This window comes from Zootermopsis nevadensis, unplaced genomic scaffold, assembly GCF_977971745.1.
Source record: "Zootermopsis nevadensis isolate Lab colony 2312 unplaced genomic scaffold, Znev_1.0 Znev_ptg000002l, whole genome shotgun sequence".
NCBI classification, from domain to species: domain Eukaryota; kingdom Metazoa; phylum Arthropoda; class Insecta; order Blattodea; family Termopsidae; genus Zootermopsis; species Zootermopsis nevadensis.
This window is the reverse complement of record NW_028259134.1, coordinates 23,828,300-23,843,984: the sequence shown is the minus strand read 5'-3', so window position 1 is coordinate 23,843,984 and position 15,685 is coordinate 23,828,300. Positions and strand designations below refer to the sequence as shown.

General features: G+C 40.5%; 1 protein-coding gene across 2 annotated transcripts; it reads right to left on the bottom strand.

Moving 5' to 3' along the window:
- Positions 1-1,997: 1,997 nt before the first annotated feature.
- On the bottom strand, positions 1,998-13,819 carry LOC147875136 (transcription-associated protein 1-like). Of its 2 annotated transcripts, XM_087354622.1 has the most exons (10): positions 13,641-13,819; positions 13,038-13,467; positions 12,292-12,441; positions 11,710-11,807; positions 11,116-11,196; positions 10,644-10,864; positions 10,068-10,279; positions 9,320-9,533; positions 6,986-7,124; positions 1,998-2,314 (listed from the first exon to the last, which is right to left on the bottom strand). In XM_087354622.1, the coding sequence occupies exons 4-7, from the start codon at positions 11,720-11,722 to the stop codon at positions 10,217-10,219; spliced, it is 378 nt and encodes a 125-aa protein (XP_087210748.1). In that variant the 5' UTR covers positions 11,723-11,807; positions 12,292-12,441; positions 13,038-13,467; positions 13,641-13,819; the 3' UTR covers positions 1,998-2,314; positions 6,986-7,124; positions 9,320-9,533; positions 10,068-10,216. The 2 variants fall into 2 exon arrangements, with proteins under 2 accessions (XP_087210748.1, XP_087210754.1); XM_087354628.1 differs by lacking the exons at positions 11,710-11,807; positions 12,292-12,441; positions 13,038-13,467; positions 13,641-13,819 and having other exon boundaries at positions 11,109-11,196.
- Between the last annotated feature and the right edge of the window lie 1,866 nt (positions 13,820-15,685).

The following is a 15,685-nucleotide window of genomic DNA, read 5'->3' as shown; positions in this document are numbered from 1 at the left end:
ATTTTTCAAAAATTCTTAGTTTTGTGCGCTTTTTGGACGATTTGCTACGTTTTTCGATTTTTTTCGAAAAAATTGAAATTTCTCAAAGGGGTACCCCTTTGAGAATTTTCAAAAATTTTCGAAATTTTAAAAAAATTAAAAACGACTGCAAATGGCGCGAAACGCGAAGAAAACTAAGAATTTTCGAAAAAAATTGAATTCAGCTAAGACAGGTGAGGCACAGCCCTAAACAAGCAGACAAGACTTGGGACAATAACTTCTCAAGACTTGGGACGAGTGACTTGTCAAGACTTGGGACAAGAACTTCTCAAGACTTGGGACGAGTGACTTCTCAAGTCTTAGGACAAGTTACTTCTCAAGACTTGGGACAAGAACTTCTCAAGACTTGGGACAAGTGACTTCTCAAGACTTGGGACAAGAACTTCTCAAGACTTGGGACGAGTGACTTCTCAAAACTTGGAACGAGTGACTTCTCAAGACCTGGGACAAGTGACTTCTCAAGACTTGGGACAAGAACTTCTCAAGACTTAAGACAAGGACTTCTCAAGACTTGGGACAAGTGACTTCTCAAGACTTGGGAGTCTAGTCCTGATAAGGATGGGACAGGTCAAATTTAGAAGGAAAAATTTTCAAATTTTTCGAAAAATCAAAAAACGCTGCAAACCTTCTGAAATGCGCACAAAACCAAAAATTTTCGGAATATTCGGAAAAAAATTAAAAGTTGAAAATTTTCAAAAATTCTTAGTTTTGTGCGCTTTTTGGACGATTTGCCACGTTTTTCGATTTTTCGAAATTTTTCGAAAAAATTGAAATTTCTCAAAGGAGAATTTTCAAAATTTTTCGAAATTTTAAAAAAATTAAAAACGACTGCAAATGGCGCGAAACGCGAAGAAAACTAAGAATTTTCGAAAAAATTTGAATTCAGCTAAGACAGGTGAGGCACAGCCCTAAACAAGCAGACAAGACTTAGGACAATAACTTCTCAAGACTTGGGACGAGTGACTTGTCAAGACTTGGGACAAGAACTTCTCAAGACTTGGGACAAGAACTTCTCAATACTTGGGACAAGAACTTCTCAAGACTTGGGACAAGAACTTCTCAAGACTTGGGACAAGAACTTCTCAAGACTTGGAAGTGGTAGTGTCTTGTGTGAATCTTGTACGTAATTGCCAAAACAAACCTCTGCCTTGTATTAAAAGTGGTAGTGTCTCGGTTGAATCACGCACGTCATTGCTAAAAGAAACCCCTGCCTTGTCTTGGAAGTGGTAGTGTCTGTGTCATGACCTTGACCTAACAGTGACATCAATGTTACAAGAGAATAATCACTCTGATAACTGATGAAGATGTGAGGGCGAAATAATGTACAACAGTGGTCCCCAACGCGGTGCCCGCGTTGATACGTAAAGAGGTTATACTGAATAATAAAGGCCGTTCAACCATGAACATTATAAAATCAAAGCACAGTTCTCTACGTACCAATGCCCATCTTGACGATTGCGAGCAGCAACATCATCCTACTCTCCCAAATTTGAAAAACTGGCCGCTGAAATGCAGTGCCAAACATCACACTAACTTCCCACTTGAGTAATAATAATTGTACTTATAAAAGTACGTATTTTTGATTGCGTAGTTTCTTGTATCAATAAACGTCGTGTTGTTTTGTGTATTATTTGGTGTCCATATCTTATTTGTCCAGAGAAAAGAAAATTTGGCTTTGTTAATTGGTTGGCGCCCGCCACGATCTCATAAACTCTGAAATGTGCCCTTGGGCAAAAAAAGGTTGGGGACCACTGACGTAAGGCAATACATGCCAAACATTACCATCAGTGCGTTTGGTGTAATCACGCACGTCTGCTGATATCGAAGTTTCAACGTTCCTACGTGCGGACATCCGTATATCCCATGTACACATAAGATAGAGATTAAATACATTTCTTTTGTACATTCATGTATGTCTGATGGTACTCATGTTGATATGGGTTGCCATTATCCACACATTGAAGGCAGATTCAGATTTATTTATGACGGATTTTGCTCGACTGTCTTAACTACCACGCACCGTGGGACATAGCCGCAGAGCTCGACCGTCCATGTACGACGCAGTGCGAAGAATGAATCAATAAGAGAAGGGGGGGAACTCCAAATTAAAATATAAATAAACATCAGCAGCTTACCGTGTCTCGTTTGTGTGCGGTGTGCCGTAGTTGGCTGCCTGAGTCAAAGTCACACGGTGCGTGATATCTGACTGGCTAACTTCTTCGGTGCGTGCTACTTTCCGCGTTGCCTGACAGCACAAGTCCCTCGGCGATACCGACTACATAAGAATAAAATTAAGAATATATATACGCATGTGTATATAAATATGGATATATATTTTTGAGAGAATAAGAAATTTGGGTAGAATCAAAAAAGAGTAAAAACATAATATAATAAGAAATCACATAAAGTACGTTGCCGTGGGTTCTGTGTGTGCGCGCGAGTGCGGTGCATGCTACTTGGTCGGTCGAGTTCCGAGTCAATGTCCGGCGGTGCGTCGTAGTCAGCAGGTCCCGTTCTGAGGCAAAGTCAGACGGCGCGCGGTAGTTTTCTGTTTTGCTTGGCACCAAACCCCCAGACAATAAATCAAAAGGAAATGACAAAACTCCAGAATAACGTACTTGCGAATGTCTGCTGGTTAGGTAACTAAGAAATCAATCATATAACCAGCAGACAGTTCATAGTCACCAAGTTTGTGCAAACGTAAGACATGCGAAACAACACTGATAAATGTCAAATCACAATTTATAATAAGATGATCAAATATTTAAAATATCATTTCACGTTCCGCATCGAATGATCGATTTAGAAATTGGAACGTCTCTTACGACATGTTTCGGTTATATTTAACCGTCTTCAGGTATAAATTAGATTGGTAAATTTAAAACTCGAATTACAATCCTTTACAATGTTATGCAGTTTATGGAAGATGTTCTTATCAGAATTACTCTTATATATTAGAACGAAGGTATTGTTTTTTATATGGCGTGGTTCATCTGATGTTCATTATTAGTCTGTAAAGCAATGATTTAAAGAAAACATTAATAAATATGGAGTAATATAGAAAACAAAATGATGGAAGTAAATAAATGATAAAATCAACATAAAATGCATCAGCTTGAGACTGGGAACAAGCTATAGGGGAAAATAAATCCAAAAACGTAACCAGATTAGAAGTGGTGGATTTCGATTTACTAAAACCATGTTGACAAGGGATTCATTTAGAATTAAAATTATAAGAAACATGGTATGTACAATAATTTCAAATATTTTGGAAACATTATTAATTATGGTAGTAGGTCTATAGTTTATAACAGAAACAGTTTTGTCTTCTTCTTTTAAAAATGGAACAATAGCTGCTTGTTTCCACAAAGTGGGAAATTGTTGCTGAGAGAAGCTAAAATTGAAAATAAATTTAAGAATAGTAGCAAGGATTTCAGGACCCTTAATAATAACTTGGTATACCATCTAGTGCAACGCTTTATAGCATTACGAATATGTCTGCGTTTGCGGGTAATATTTTCTTTGCGATATGGGAATGAAATAAAAGTAACGAAATGGATATATGGCTTTTATTTAGCACAACAAATATACAGCCACCTACAGATGCACCCGATGCACCCTAGTCAAACAATATCTATGCCACTGAACTGGTAGCTAGCTAAGAACACAGACAAGCCAAATCAACTCATCCACATGAGAAAGTACCCTGCTTTGGACGCAACCAAACCCAACAAACCTAAGTTACTAAGGACGTATGCTGTTACGGACACAGCCTAGCCCAACCAACCTGAAGCGGATTAGACGAACGAATGAAGACAACTGTGGACGCAGCCTAGCCCAACTAAATAAAGCGTATGCAGTAGTATCCCGTTTCGGACGCAGCCATCTCCCAGTAATCTGTTTCGTACGCGGTTTACGGAAAATAACTCTGCTTCGAGCAAAGCCTTGCCTAACCAACATATGTTCGTAGTGAGGTCGGTGAATGGTGGTGACCTGTCAAGTATGTGTAAGAAGCCTCCTGAGCATAGAGCACAGCCAAACTAAATTATGCCCATAACAGAGCAGATCGCTGCAGAAAAAATCGTGTATATTGAAATTAAACAAAATTTTTGTTTTGAATCGTTTAATTCATTTGCAACTTACATTTATTGAATACAGGGTAGTGGTATGAGAAGTAGGATACATATGGCTTTGAAATTATTTGAATACCTCTTGCAAATGTCAAATCTATACAAGTTTTCCCTTGCGTGGTTGGTTTGTCCAAATTATTCACTAGTTCAAGTTTAAAGAATTTCTGAAGGTACGCACATCAGAGTTCTAAATTTTCGTCACTATTATATTCTAGTTCGAATGTTCGAACGTTTTCACGTCAAAAAGTATGGCCAAACATATCTGGAACTGAGCACGTAACCTGCGACGGACGTACCCTACTCCAACCAATCTATGCAATTGAGCCTGTATCCTGCTTAGAACGCAGCCAACTATCAGAAAATTAAACACGCTAGGATGTAGCTCGCTTGCCTCGCAAAAATTACCGATAGCCTTAACCTGCTTCAGATGCAGCCTTGACCAACATACGACTCCCACGTACTTGATGCAGCCTCGGCTAAAGAACCTATTCACGCTTTGGACGCACACTAAAGTAAACAACCTATGCCAATCAGGTGGTAGCCTGTTTTAGACACAGCATAGCCCAATCACCCAATACACTCGAGAAAGTACCTTGCTGTGGACGTAGCCTAGCCACACCAACCTATGCCTCTAAGAATGTAGCATTTTAGGGAGTTGTCATCAGACCTCACTTTATCATAACTACATATCAACTGTATGATACTACAATTTTAAATTCAGTTTTACTTAATTGCATCTTTCCTTCTGTATCTTTATCAGTTGTATTGTACTATAAATCATCTTGTATCTTCTTAAATAAGTTGCCTGTCTGCTTCCTCGCACAAACAAGAAGCAATGACAATACAAACACATTTACAGATCACTTAATGTTACTGCTACAGTGCGCCGGCCATGCATAATCAACAGAAGGAACCCATCACCAGTATAAGGAAGAATTAGAACTTTGTTAGTCGGTTAATAGACACACAATATCTTTAAGAGTGATCTGTTAATGTGTATGTAAGCATCATCTGTTGCATTTATGGCTTCCCATCTCATGAACATAATGTACTACTTCAACTTTAATAAGTGTTTGCCAGAAATTTTTTAACGCTTAAAGATTAACAATAGTAAAGTGAACAAGTTAAATAAATTTCTTTATTTTTCTTCTGTCTAAATTAAACGTTAAGAATTAATTTAATTCAATTTTTCTGTATTTGAAACAATTTATTATATTTCAAAATTTCATGTGCTCTTAAACATTCTTTTCTGTGCTTCCGTGCACTCCAGTTCTTCTTAAATCACTTTCTTTCAATCATTCTTGTGATAGACTTCCTACCAGCTACGGACGCAGCATAGCAAAGGACACTGCCTAGTACTATCGTAATATCCACGTTACAAATTATCCTCCTCTGGACGAAGCCTGACACAACAAACCTATGCAAGTAAGGCAGTAAGCTGCTATGGACGCGGCCTTCAACACAGTCGATCTCTTCGGACAGAGCCTTGTCAACCCAACCTGTGATTTATTCAGCCACTAGGAATCTATGTACGCAACCCAGACTGACCAATGTTTGCCTGTGGTCTTGTTGCCTTCTACGACCACAGCTGGGCCAAACTAAGCATGTGAAAAGATTTATTGCTACCGCAGCAACCTAGGATTAATAACAAACCTCTACAGTGGTGGCCTATTTCAGACACAAAGTAGGCAAGCAAACATAAACCTAACTGGTACAGCACTGCACATGCAGCATTACCAAACAAACCCATACAACTGACAAGGCACACGGCTACAGACGCAGCCTAAGCTAAGCAAGATATTCACGTCAACCAGTCGCCTGGCATGGACGAAGCATCGCCCAACAAAACTATACATGTCGACCACTAGCCTGATGGCCAGCTACTGACGCACTCTAACCCAGACTTCTTAAGCCCTGCAGATGCGGGATAGCCGAACGAAAGTGTGTACCTGAGATCGTAGCCAACTACGGACACGGCGCACCCTCAACAATTCATGCAAGTGAGCCAGCATCCTGCTACCTCTTCACGCAGAGCACGTACCTTGCTGTTTCTATAACCTACAGAACATGATGTATCACCATTTTCTTTTAGCCTGATTCCAACGCAGCTACTCCTACTCCTAGTAAATCCAAGCTATCCTCCAAGAGCTGAAAATCTCGAAGACGCAGCATACGCAAACTACACCGTGACCCTTTTCGGGTGGCCTGATTCAAACGAATCCACAATAAAAACATACATATGCTAGTGAACATTTCGGTAGAGGTGGCGTGACATGTGAGAAAGTAGGTGTGCCTCTTCGCAAGCAGAAAAGACTAAAGGCTGATGGATACATGCCTACGCTTCCGACCTCCTTGTCATAGTAGAGTAGTAGTAAACTATGTCTTATGCAGGAAATGTCTGAGAAGTGTTCGCCAAAAAACAAAATTGACAGCACAATCTTCCACGTGCCTCATGGTGGTGGTCCAGGGGGCAAGTAAACAGAGCGAAATGCACAATGCAACCAATTTGCTTCCATCCATATCTCTGCTTCTTAAAATAAATTAAAAAATAAGTCACTCTCCTTGAGGCTGACACTTGCCGTGGTGAGCCTCGTGGTCAACCAAACTCAAATACTTTACCTACTCAGAGTGTGTCATACTCTACATTTAATGGGGCTACACGCAATCTGCCTACATCTTTGACCATTCTAAACAGCCAACAGAGGGCACATGTCAATGTCTGATTTCAAATCAGAATGAAATTTCAAAATTCCTTTGCGTTCGTCGGACTCCGTTAGAGACAATAATAACTCTACATGATCGAAAAAATCAACTACCTTTGCACGTTGCACCAAGGACTGCACCATACGCCATTCAAAGTAAGCTAATGAACGATACCGCAACACACGCACAAAGAGCCCTTCGCTTCGAGTCCCCTCCAGAACACGCCGCGTCCACTGGTACGTGTCCGATGCACTGGCGTACGTGAAACACAAACACAGAATATAAGTCAAACATACCAACCACCGATCGCCAATGCTCAGAAATGACATCGATAAAATGGAAAGAAAACAAACCTTTTAACAGTATCGGCCTTTCTGAAGTTAAAATGGGGAGGTTCTTGGTGTCATTACATCCACCGGCAATCCCATTTTATGTAAACTGGATGTAAATGAACAATGATAAGGAGATATAATTACAATATCAATTTCAAAAGAATCAAACATGAGCAAACATTTACAAAGTTCAAAACCACGACAATGAAGACTCAAACGATATCTCAACCTCTCACAAGAAATAAATAAAACACTCTCTCAAAAAAGAGAAACTCGGCCTCAGTCTCTCACCGAGAGATAGGGCAGCTATCTTACCTATCCTAGAAAGCCCCTTTCTTGACCAAATTAAAATACCAATGCCAAACACATAAAATGAAGGCAGAGCTACCTCCAATGGAAAACATGGTAGAATACTATTATTATTATTATTATTATTATTATTCAGTGTTCTGTCTTACAACAGGTCCATTGCTTTGCCCAAAAAGAACTCTCCAGTTTTCCCTATTCTCAGCTTCTCATTTTAATTCCTGGAACTTCATCTTCTTTCCTTGTTTCAGATCGTCGGTTAGCTGTATCAGTCTTCTTCCCAGTCCTCGCTTTCCTTCAACCTGACCTTCGATGATGTCACTCAGTAACCCATTCCTTCTCGTAATGTCCGAGCCAGTTAGCTTTCCTTCGTGTAATCGCCTGCAGAATGTTTCTTTGCTCGTCGACTCTCCTCAATACTTCTTCGTTGGTAACTCGATCCGTCCACCTGATCTTCTCTATTCTTCTCCAACACCACATTTCAAAACTCTCCAGGTATTTCTGTTCCTTCATCCTGAGTGTCCAGGTCTCTGCTCCATACGTAACACTTCACTAGTTTCTTCTTCATCTCCAATCCCAACTTGTTAGTGAGAAGTATCCTCTTCTTGACGGAAAACTGCCTTGGCCATGGCTATCCTTGCTTTTACTTCCTTGGTGCATAGGGCGTCCGTCGTGATTATGCTTCCCAAGTACTTGAAATTCTCCACATTCTCCAGCCGTTGGTTTCCAACTACAACGTTCTGCTCTCGGTGCCATCCTCATTACCTTTGATTTTTCAATGTTGATTTCCATTCCATACTCTCTACCTGTTACCACTAACTTGTCCATCATGTTCTGTAATTCCTCCTCTTCCTTCGCCAATACTACCAAGTCGTCTGCATACTTTACAGTCATTATGATCTTCCTCCAATTTTGAAGTCTCCACAGCTTCCTTGGCAAGCCATTCCCCGTACAGGTTAAAAATAAGTGGTGATACGCAGCATCCCTGTCTTACACCTCTACCTATCTCAACGCTGTTGGTGTCTCCTGAGTCCAGTCTCACGTTGACTTTCTGCTGCATGTACAGGTTTTCGATTAGTCTTCTATCTCTCCAATCAATTCCAATTCTCTGTAGGATCCTCATTAATTTCTTCCATTTTACTCGATCGAAAGCCTTCTTCCTGTCGATGAAGCAGGCACATACTTCTTCCTTGACATCGAGAACTCTCTCTGAAATTATTCTCATAACTCCGATGGCATCTCTGGTTCCTCTTCCTCTCCTGAATCCAAATTGGTCGTCTCCCATCACTCTTCTTTTCTAGTCTTTTAGTCAGTATGGTAGAATACTAACATCAAATAATTAAAGAAATACATGTCTTTGACGGCCCCTACACCTCATGTAAAGCAAATAAATTCACATTCCATTTTGAGAAGACATTTTTTGTCATGGGTCTATTTTAGGTTAAGACAGTGAAGCAACCTTATTATATTATTAGGTCTGCCAGTACTCCACACCACACCCTAATACTGTCCTTCAAACTGTGAAACTTGTTCCAATGCAGATATCAAAACATCTTGTAAACATAAACAAGATCTTTACCTAAATTGACAGGTATTTCTACTTACAGACCAGTTTCATTACCAACGGCATTCTCTAAAAAATTTTCAAAAAGACATGCAACAACGTGCTATTGAATTTTACACACAAAATCTTAAGTGAACTAAATAATGAAGTGCATGTTGGTGGAATATTTCGCTATCTTGCCAAAGAATTTGATTGTGTGAATCATGAATTAGCACATCTGATAATCATATTTCTCGTATACTTACACAATGCATGTCAAGTTGACACAGAGATAAATCTCTCGCAGACATGAGGTCCTTCGTGATAACAGCCGATTGATTTCCTGTCGTCATATCAGTGAGCCACCATAGTGTTTCTGCACATACTCCACTCTTTTCCTGGCAAGCAGTAGTCATGTCAGGTGACGCATCCTTCAACCTCAGTAAAGTCCCATGGATCAATCAAGCTTCTTCTCTGCAGCTATTACCAGAAAAAAAATGCAATCACATTCAACACATCACCTAATTTAAAGGTTTCATAACCGATCCCCTTGCTCAAAATTAACCAAAAGCACAGAAAATATCCCAGCAGCTCCGGTCACTGTGCACAATACTCACACGTCAACAAAACTAAATTCCTCACCTTGGCAATTACTCACTTATTAATTAGTAAACACATCACATTAAAGGCTCCACAGCACTACACACATCACACATGAAACAAAACCACTCATTAACAAAACCTTATCACAAATAGTCACCACCCTCGTCTACAAGCTATACCTAACCTCCAATTTTGATGTCCTATGAACAATATATTCACTAGAGAATCATGAATGCCTCTAGCATACCACAGATACTGCAATTATGCCAATCTCTCACCGCACATAGGTCTTTCAACATATCAAATCTCACATTTAAGTTTACAACATCTGAAGTACCTAATAAAATTGGACAGACTCATCTCTCTCACACGACAACCACATCAAATACATTCTAATGCTCATGTACTCACACAACGAATGCCTCGTTCAGACTGATATCAGTTTCTTGCGGATACGATGTTCCTTCTTTGTCCCAGCAGGTTTAATCTTCTGACATCAAGTCGGTCCGCCAACTGTTGCCGCACGTACTTCAATGCTTGTCTGGCTGGCAGTACGCAGGTCACGTGACAAACAGCATGGTGCTCAGTAGAATCTGAAGGATCATTCTGTTTCTCGTAATCTGCTACTCCCAGAAAGAGAAAATACAGTCACATTCAAGAAATCAAGACATCACACTCTTCTAAGAGCACACAGTTTTACTTCACCAAGCAGTTAACACTCCTACCTTAGCCAATGAACAAGCACCTTCCATTTTCAGAAGACAAATTCTGTCAAGTTCATTACAAACCCATTCACAAGTTAACTTTAAATACGGGTCACGACAGTGTCACAACCAGCGACCTGACAAATTCTGAACTCCCTCACTCACAGATTCATACTGGAGCCTTTCTTTCCTCCCCCCCCCCCCCCAGCAAATTTAAAGCATTCGCCAAGTGGGCCATTATTCCACACGTCATAATACTGCAACTACAAACTCTACAACTCACACACATCACGTCAGTCCCACGCAACTTCTGTTGCCACTGATTCAGTGGATATTTAACGAACAGTTCGCTTGCCGTCTGTTTGGAGCCGAGGATGTTGATCGCTGTCTCCAAGATACACGGCTCCCTCTCCTCGTGCCCCATTATGACAGCAAGGGAGTCTACAAACACCAGTCGGTCCATGCCCCTCAGGTTCGCCTGTTTTGATGTCATGGAGAAAGGACCTAAATGAAAGATTAAGAAATGGCAAGCCACTACAACACAGCCAACATCTGTAGCACTTCTACTACTAAGGTGAATTCAACCGACAAGGGGCAAGAGGTAGCCGTAGCAATTAGATTTTTTTTCCATATCACCATCAGTAATGCCACTTTATCATACCTTCTGGAAGCAAAGGTGGAAACTTCACCATCAGTAATATAAATTGTTTCAATGTTGAACAATCTAAATTTATAAAACTGAACTCACAAGCTACCTGAGATATCGCCACCATTGTGTAGTGACAAACAAGGAACACACCGTCGTAACTCTTTCATGGCTGCAGCAACAAACACTCCTACCAACATACACAACAGGCCTTACTGTTTTTCCAGATATGAAGCAGAAATAAGTATGTCAGACGCTTTCAACCAGTTCACATACTAAATGTGGTTTTAAGAGAGATTTCAGGTTCTCACAGTGGTCTTTGGGTTCTAACACCACTTGGACTTACAGAAAACCAACACAGATTATGATTTTTAAACATTTAATGGTTCGCTATATCAGCTGCAGTTATCCTTGTGACTAAGCGCAATGCCATGAGGCAGTGGGAGCATGGAGGTACACTCCATGCATTCTCAATTATAGAACAATGTGGAGGTCAGCCTCAAAATGTGGTTCCTTAAACTGGCAAAGAAAAATCACGTTCTTCATTGTTTCTTTGTAGTCTCAATAGAAGAAATAGACAAGTTCTTTATTTCATTAAAACCATTTACTACTTTTCAGGAAAAAAGGTCTTCTTCTTTCAATAATGGCATTGCAATTCAGAAAATAAGTTCATTAAACAATTTACTCAAATGGATGAACTTGCCTGTGACTGCCATCTGGTGAGTGGCTCTGGCTTGCTTGTCCTGCAATCTGCACGCAATCCCATGGACTGCGGAGATCTCCACATGTGGATCATCAGAACTGCAACGGCGAATCACAATGAGTACAGATAATTACACTCACATCCTAATGTTCAGTGTACAAAATGTTGGTCACAACAGTGGCCAATGCAGTAGCTGCTTCCTAAATCAGCAACTGATGTAAAAGGGACAGAGAAAATGGGAAATCTGGGTTTATGATATGAGAAAGAAATACATTACGTGCAGATGCCTCCTGGTACTGGCAGGATACTAAACACAAACTAATTGTGATACAGCCTCTAACAGGCTCACTGTACCAGTAAATAATGAGTTCTGGGTGCTCAGAGAAAGATCTATACCAGTGCCTCATAGACTGCCATGGGACTCGCTTACAATTCTGCGTTGAAAAGCCAGTGATTAACAATCTGTTATGTCATGTTAGTACCATCAGGCTGGCAAAACATCTTTTATTTTGTACACTTTTTTAATATCAAGAATGAGGTTAGTTTTACAATATTCTTCTGCCTCCAACTGCTCTTATATACCTTGGACAGGAGAAAAGCTGCTGCACTGTATTCTCATCTTCATTAAAATTCAGGGATGCCACCAAGAAACAGCAAATTATTTCCCAGCACTGACGACGGTAACGGATCCGTCGTGCTTGACTTCAGAGCAATACATGCTGTCTCCACGACCTGGAAAACACAAGCAACAGTTTCAAGTTATAACGAGTGACAACGCAGGCCAGATTCACTGGTAAGGGAAGTCAAATGTTTTAGTTACAGTAACTTTCAAGTACTGCACTTACTGTAATACTCTAAACACCTTTTCTCCACATCAGGGCGCATGTCATATTTATTTCCAGAAACTTTGGGTTTCATGGACACCAACATATCATTGACTAGACTTTTATTTTGTAAGTGGAGTTTGACAAATCTCAACAATAAAATAAAAATTAATTACAAGTATATAATTTTTCTATAGTCTATGCTAACCGTAATAAACGTCAAAAAGGAACGTATTATACGCGTATCAAGTCATTTAATGATCTTCCACCAACAATTAAAACTCTAAATGATTTAAAGGTGTTCAAGCCTGCATTTAAATTATTTTTCATACTTGAATTGCAGAATCTGAAGGTTATGTACATTCACATGTGAAACACATCCTTGTAATTGTGTCAAAAGTACTGAAGTTTATATGTATTGTATGAAATGATTTGTTCTCCATCCTTTGGTTTAGTCCTAAGAAGGATCTATGGAATGTAAATAAACTCTACTCTCTAACATACCTGAACAATGCAATTCCTTATCCAAGTCACAAACACTACAGGTGCTTCGTTCTGTCTGGTTCTTCACATCTCCAACTCCAAAAAAGCTGCTTCCCCATCACGCACACAACTGATCTTCTGAAACGCTGATATTCAGACAAATTAGTCCTCCATGTCTTCGTTGATACCAGTAAACACACACTACAGCTACAGTTCACATGAAAGTTGCTACTCAGTACATCCCCTGATCTCAAACTACTCTTTGAGACAGACTAGGCACTCCCACTAAATCTATAACCGTACACCTCCTCGGAAAGCAAGGTAATCGCACGAGGGCCTGAGGTCTTCCTTGTGGCATTGTGAGGCATGCTACGAACACCCCATACTTGGTCACTAGGAATCAAAAGTGGGCAACGGCTATAGTATCCCACATGCTTGCAGGCACTCCTACCTGAAACAATACCAAATACCAAAATAAATATCCGCATTGTGACACCAGTCGTAACTGCTACTACGAATGCACTCTACACCTCATCAATAATCAACTGGCCAACTAAACCAACCCTCCATGCAACCACAATATTTCACACATTACGTCCTTCACACAAGGGAAAGATGACACACATCAATTCAAATTAACTTCCACGCCCTGGCAATATATATGAGAGTAAATCTGCACTGGACTCAGAATGCATCCTAGCAACCAAAGAAATACAGAGGGGCAGAACGCCCACGCCATTTTATCATAGGCAGGGACGGCAACGTCTGAAAAACAGCGAACTCATCCGACCTCCTTGTCATAGCAGAGTAGTAGTAAACTACGTCTTACGCAGGAAAAGTCTGAGAACTGTTGGACAAAAAACAATCTTCCACGTGCCAAATTCCTGTTGCGATAAGAAGTGAGCCTGCCAAGTGTACTGAACATACTCCACTGATTTCCTGGCAAGCAGTAGGCTGGTCAGGTGACAGACAGCTTTTCCCCGAGTAAAATCCCAAGGATTAATTAAGCTTCTTCTCTCAGCTATTCCCAGAAAGACAAAATGCATTCACTTTTAACTAACACAAATGCAAAAATAAACAGCATTCTGATGACGCAGTTGATTGAACATGTACTTTTGTTCTTGGGGAGGGGGGCACACCACACACACTTCTGAGTATATAAATGTCACTTATCAATGCCGTAAACGCCTCATGGCGTTTATTTATTTGATTCCTCGGGAATCATCGACACATAACCTCAACCGTTAAACGAGAACACCCCCATCATTCCGTAACCTGATGACAGCCCACCTAGATCGCTGTTCGCACACATAAACTTACAGCACCTCCAAGACTCCGAAGACTAGATTCACGCTTACCAACACACACACACACACACTCACTCACTCACTCACTCACTCACTCACACTCTCTCTCTCTCTCTCTCTCACTCTCTCTCTCTCTCTCTCTCACTCTCTCTCTCTCTCACTCTCTCTCTCTCTCTCTCTCTCTCTCTCTCTCTGCGCGAACTTGACCACAGCGAATTCTAGTAGCGAACCCAGTAAACTACGTATTGAGCGGGAACAGAAGGGCAGCCGAATGGCATCGGCAGTTCGAGACCCAGCGGATTCTTACAGTAGTATTAAGTGTAGTATTAAGTTCTAAATATAAAACGAGGGCAGGACTGAACCGATTTCTGATTTCTGCCCTCTAAAAAAATAATTGAGGGTTAACGGGTGGGTGGGGAGCCGAAGATGAGAGAATGAGGGGGTTATGCAAAAATATATTTATGAGGGAGCAGCCGAAGGTGGTCCAAACAGACATCATATCAATCAACAATCTTTAACCAAAATGTGTTCAAAGCACTTCAGTCGAAAGAAAAAATCCAGCCAAATAAATCAACAAACAAATCTGTCATCTACTGGGCATGAGATTTTTGCAAGCAAATCCAAATTCATAACAAACACCACACGCCAACTTACAAGTTTTAAAACCTTTATCCTTCCTTAACACACCACAAGCACAGAAAATACCCCGGCAGGTCACAGCACTACATAACAAAAACCAAAATCACTTCACAAATAGTCTCCACCCACGCCTACAAACGATACCTATACCAACTGGAAACAGCAATAATGTCAATCCCAAACTGCATTTACTTCTGTCAACATATCATCTCACACTTACAATCACAACATTTAAAGTACATCCTATAGGTCAGGTAATTACACACTTCATTCATTGTCCCATCAGGTTTCCTGTTCAGATATCAAGTCAGTCTGCGAACACACTCAACAGCTTACATGACAAGCATGCAGGTTTGATGGTTTGATTTATTTCGCTGGATTGTTTCTTTTTCGACTCATATGCTTTGATGTCTGTATGTTGTTGGTATACCCCCAACTGAGCCCCCTTTTATATATTTGTGCATAACCCCCCTCATTCTATCATATTAGGCGCCCCACCCTCCCGTTAACCCACAATTATTTTTAGAGGACAGAAATCAGAAATCAGAAATCGTTTGAGTCCTGAGTCCTGCCCTCGTTTTATATTTAGAACTTAATACTACTGTAAGAATTAAGAATTAATACTACTGTAAGAATCCGCTGGGTCTCGAACTGCCGATGTCGTCCTCCGCACGCCAGCACGCTATCCATTCGGCTACCAGGCTCCTACAAGATTACGATTCT

Bases quoted from the DNA above. Each gene is read 5' to 3' on its own strand.
- LOC147875136 (XM_087354622.1), bottom strand. The intron at 10,865-11,115 runs GTAGCTTGTGAG...TCTTTCATTTAG, and splicing joins CAATGGTGGCGATATCTCAG to GTCCTTTCTCCATGACATCA. The intron at 10,280-10,643 runs GTGAGTTGTAGA...TTCTGGGAGTAG, and splicing joins GTGGGACTGACGTGATGTGT to CAGATTACGAGAAACAGAAT.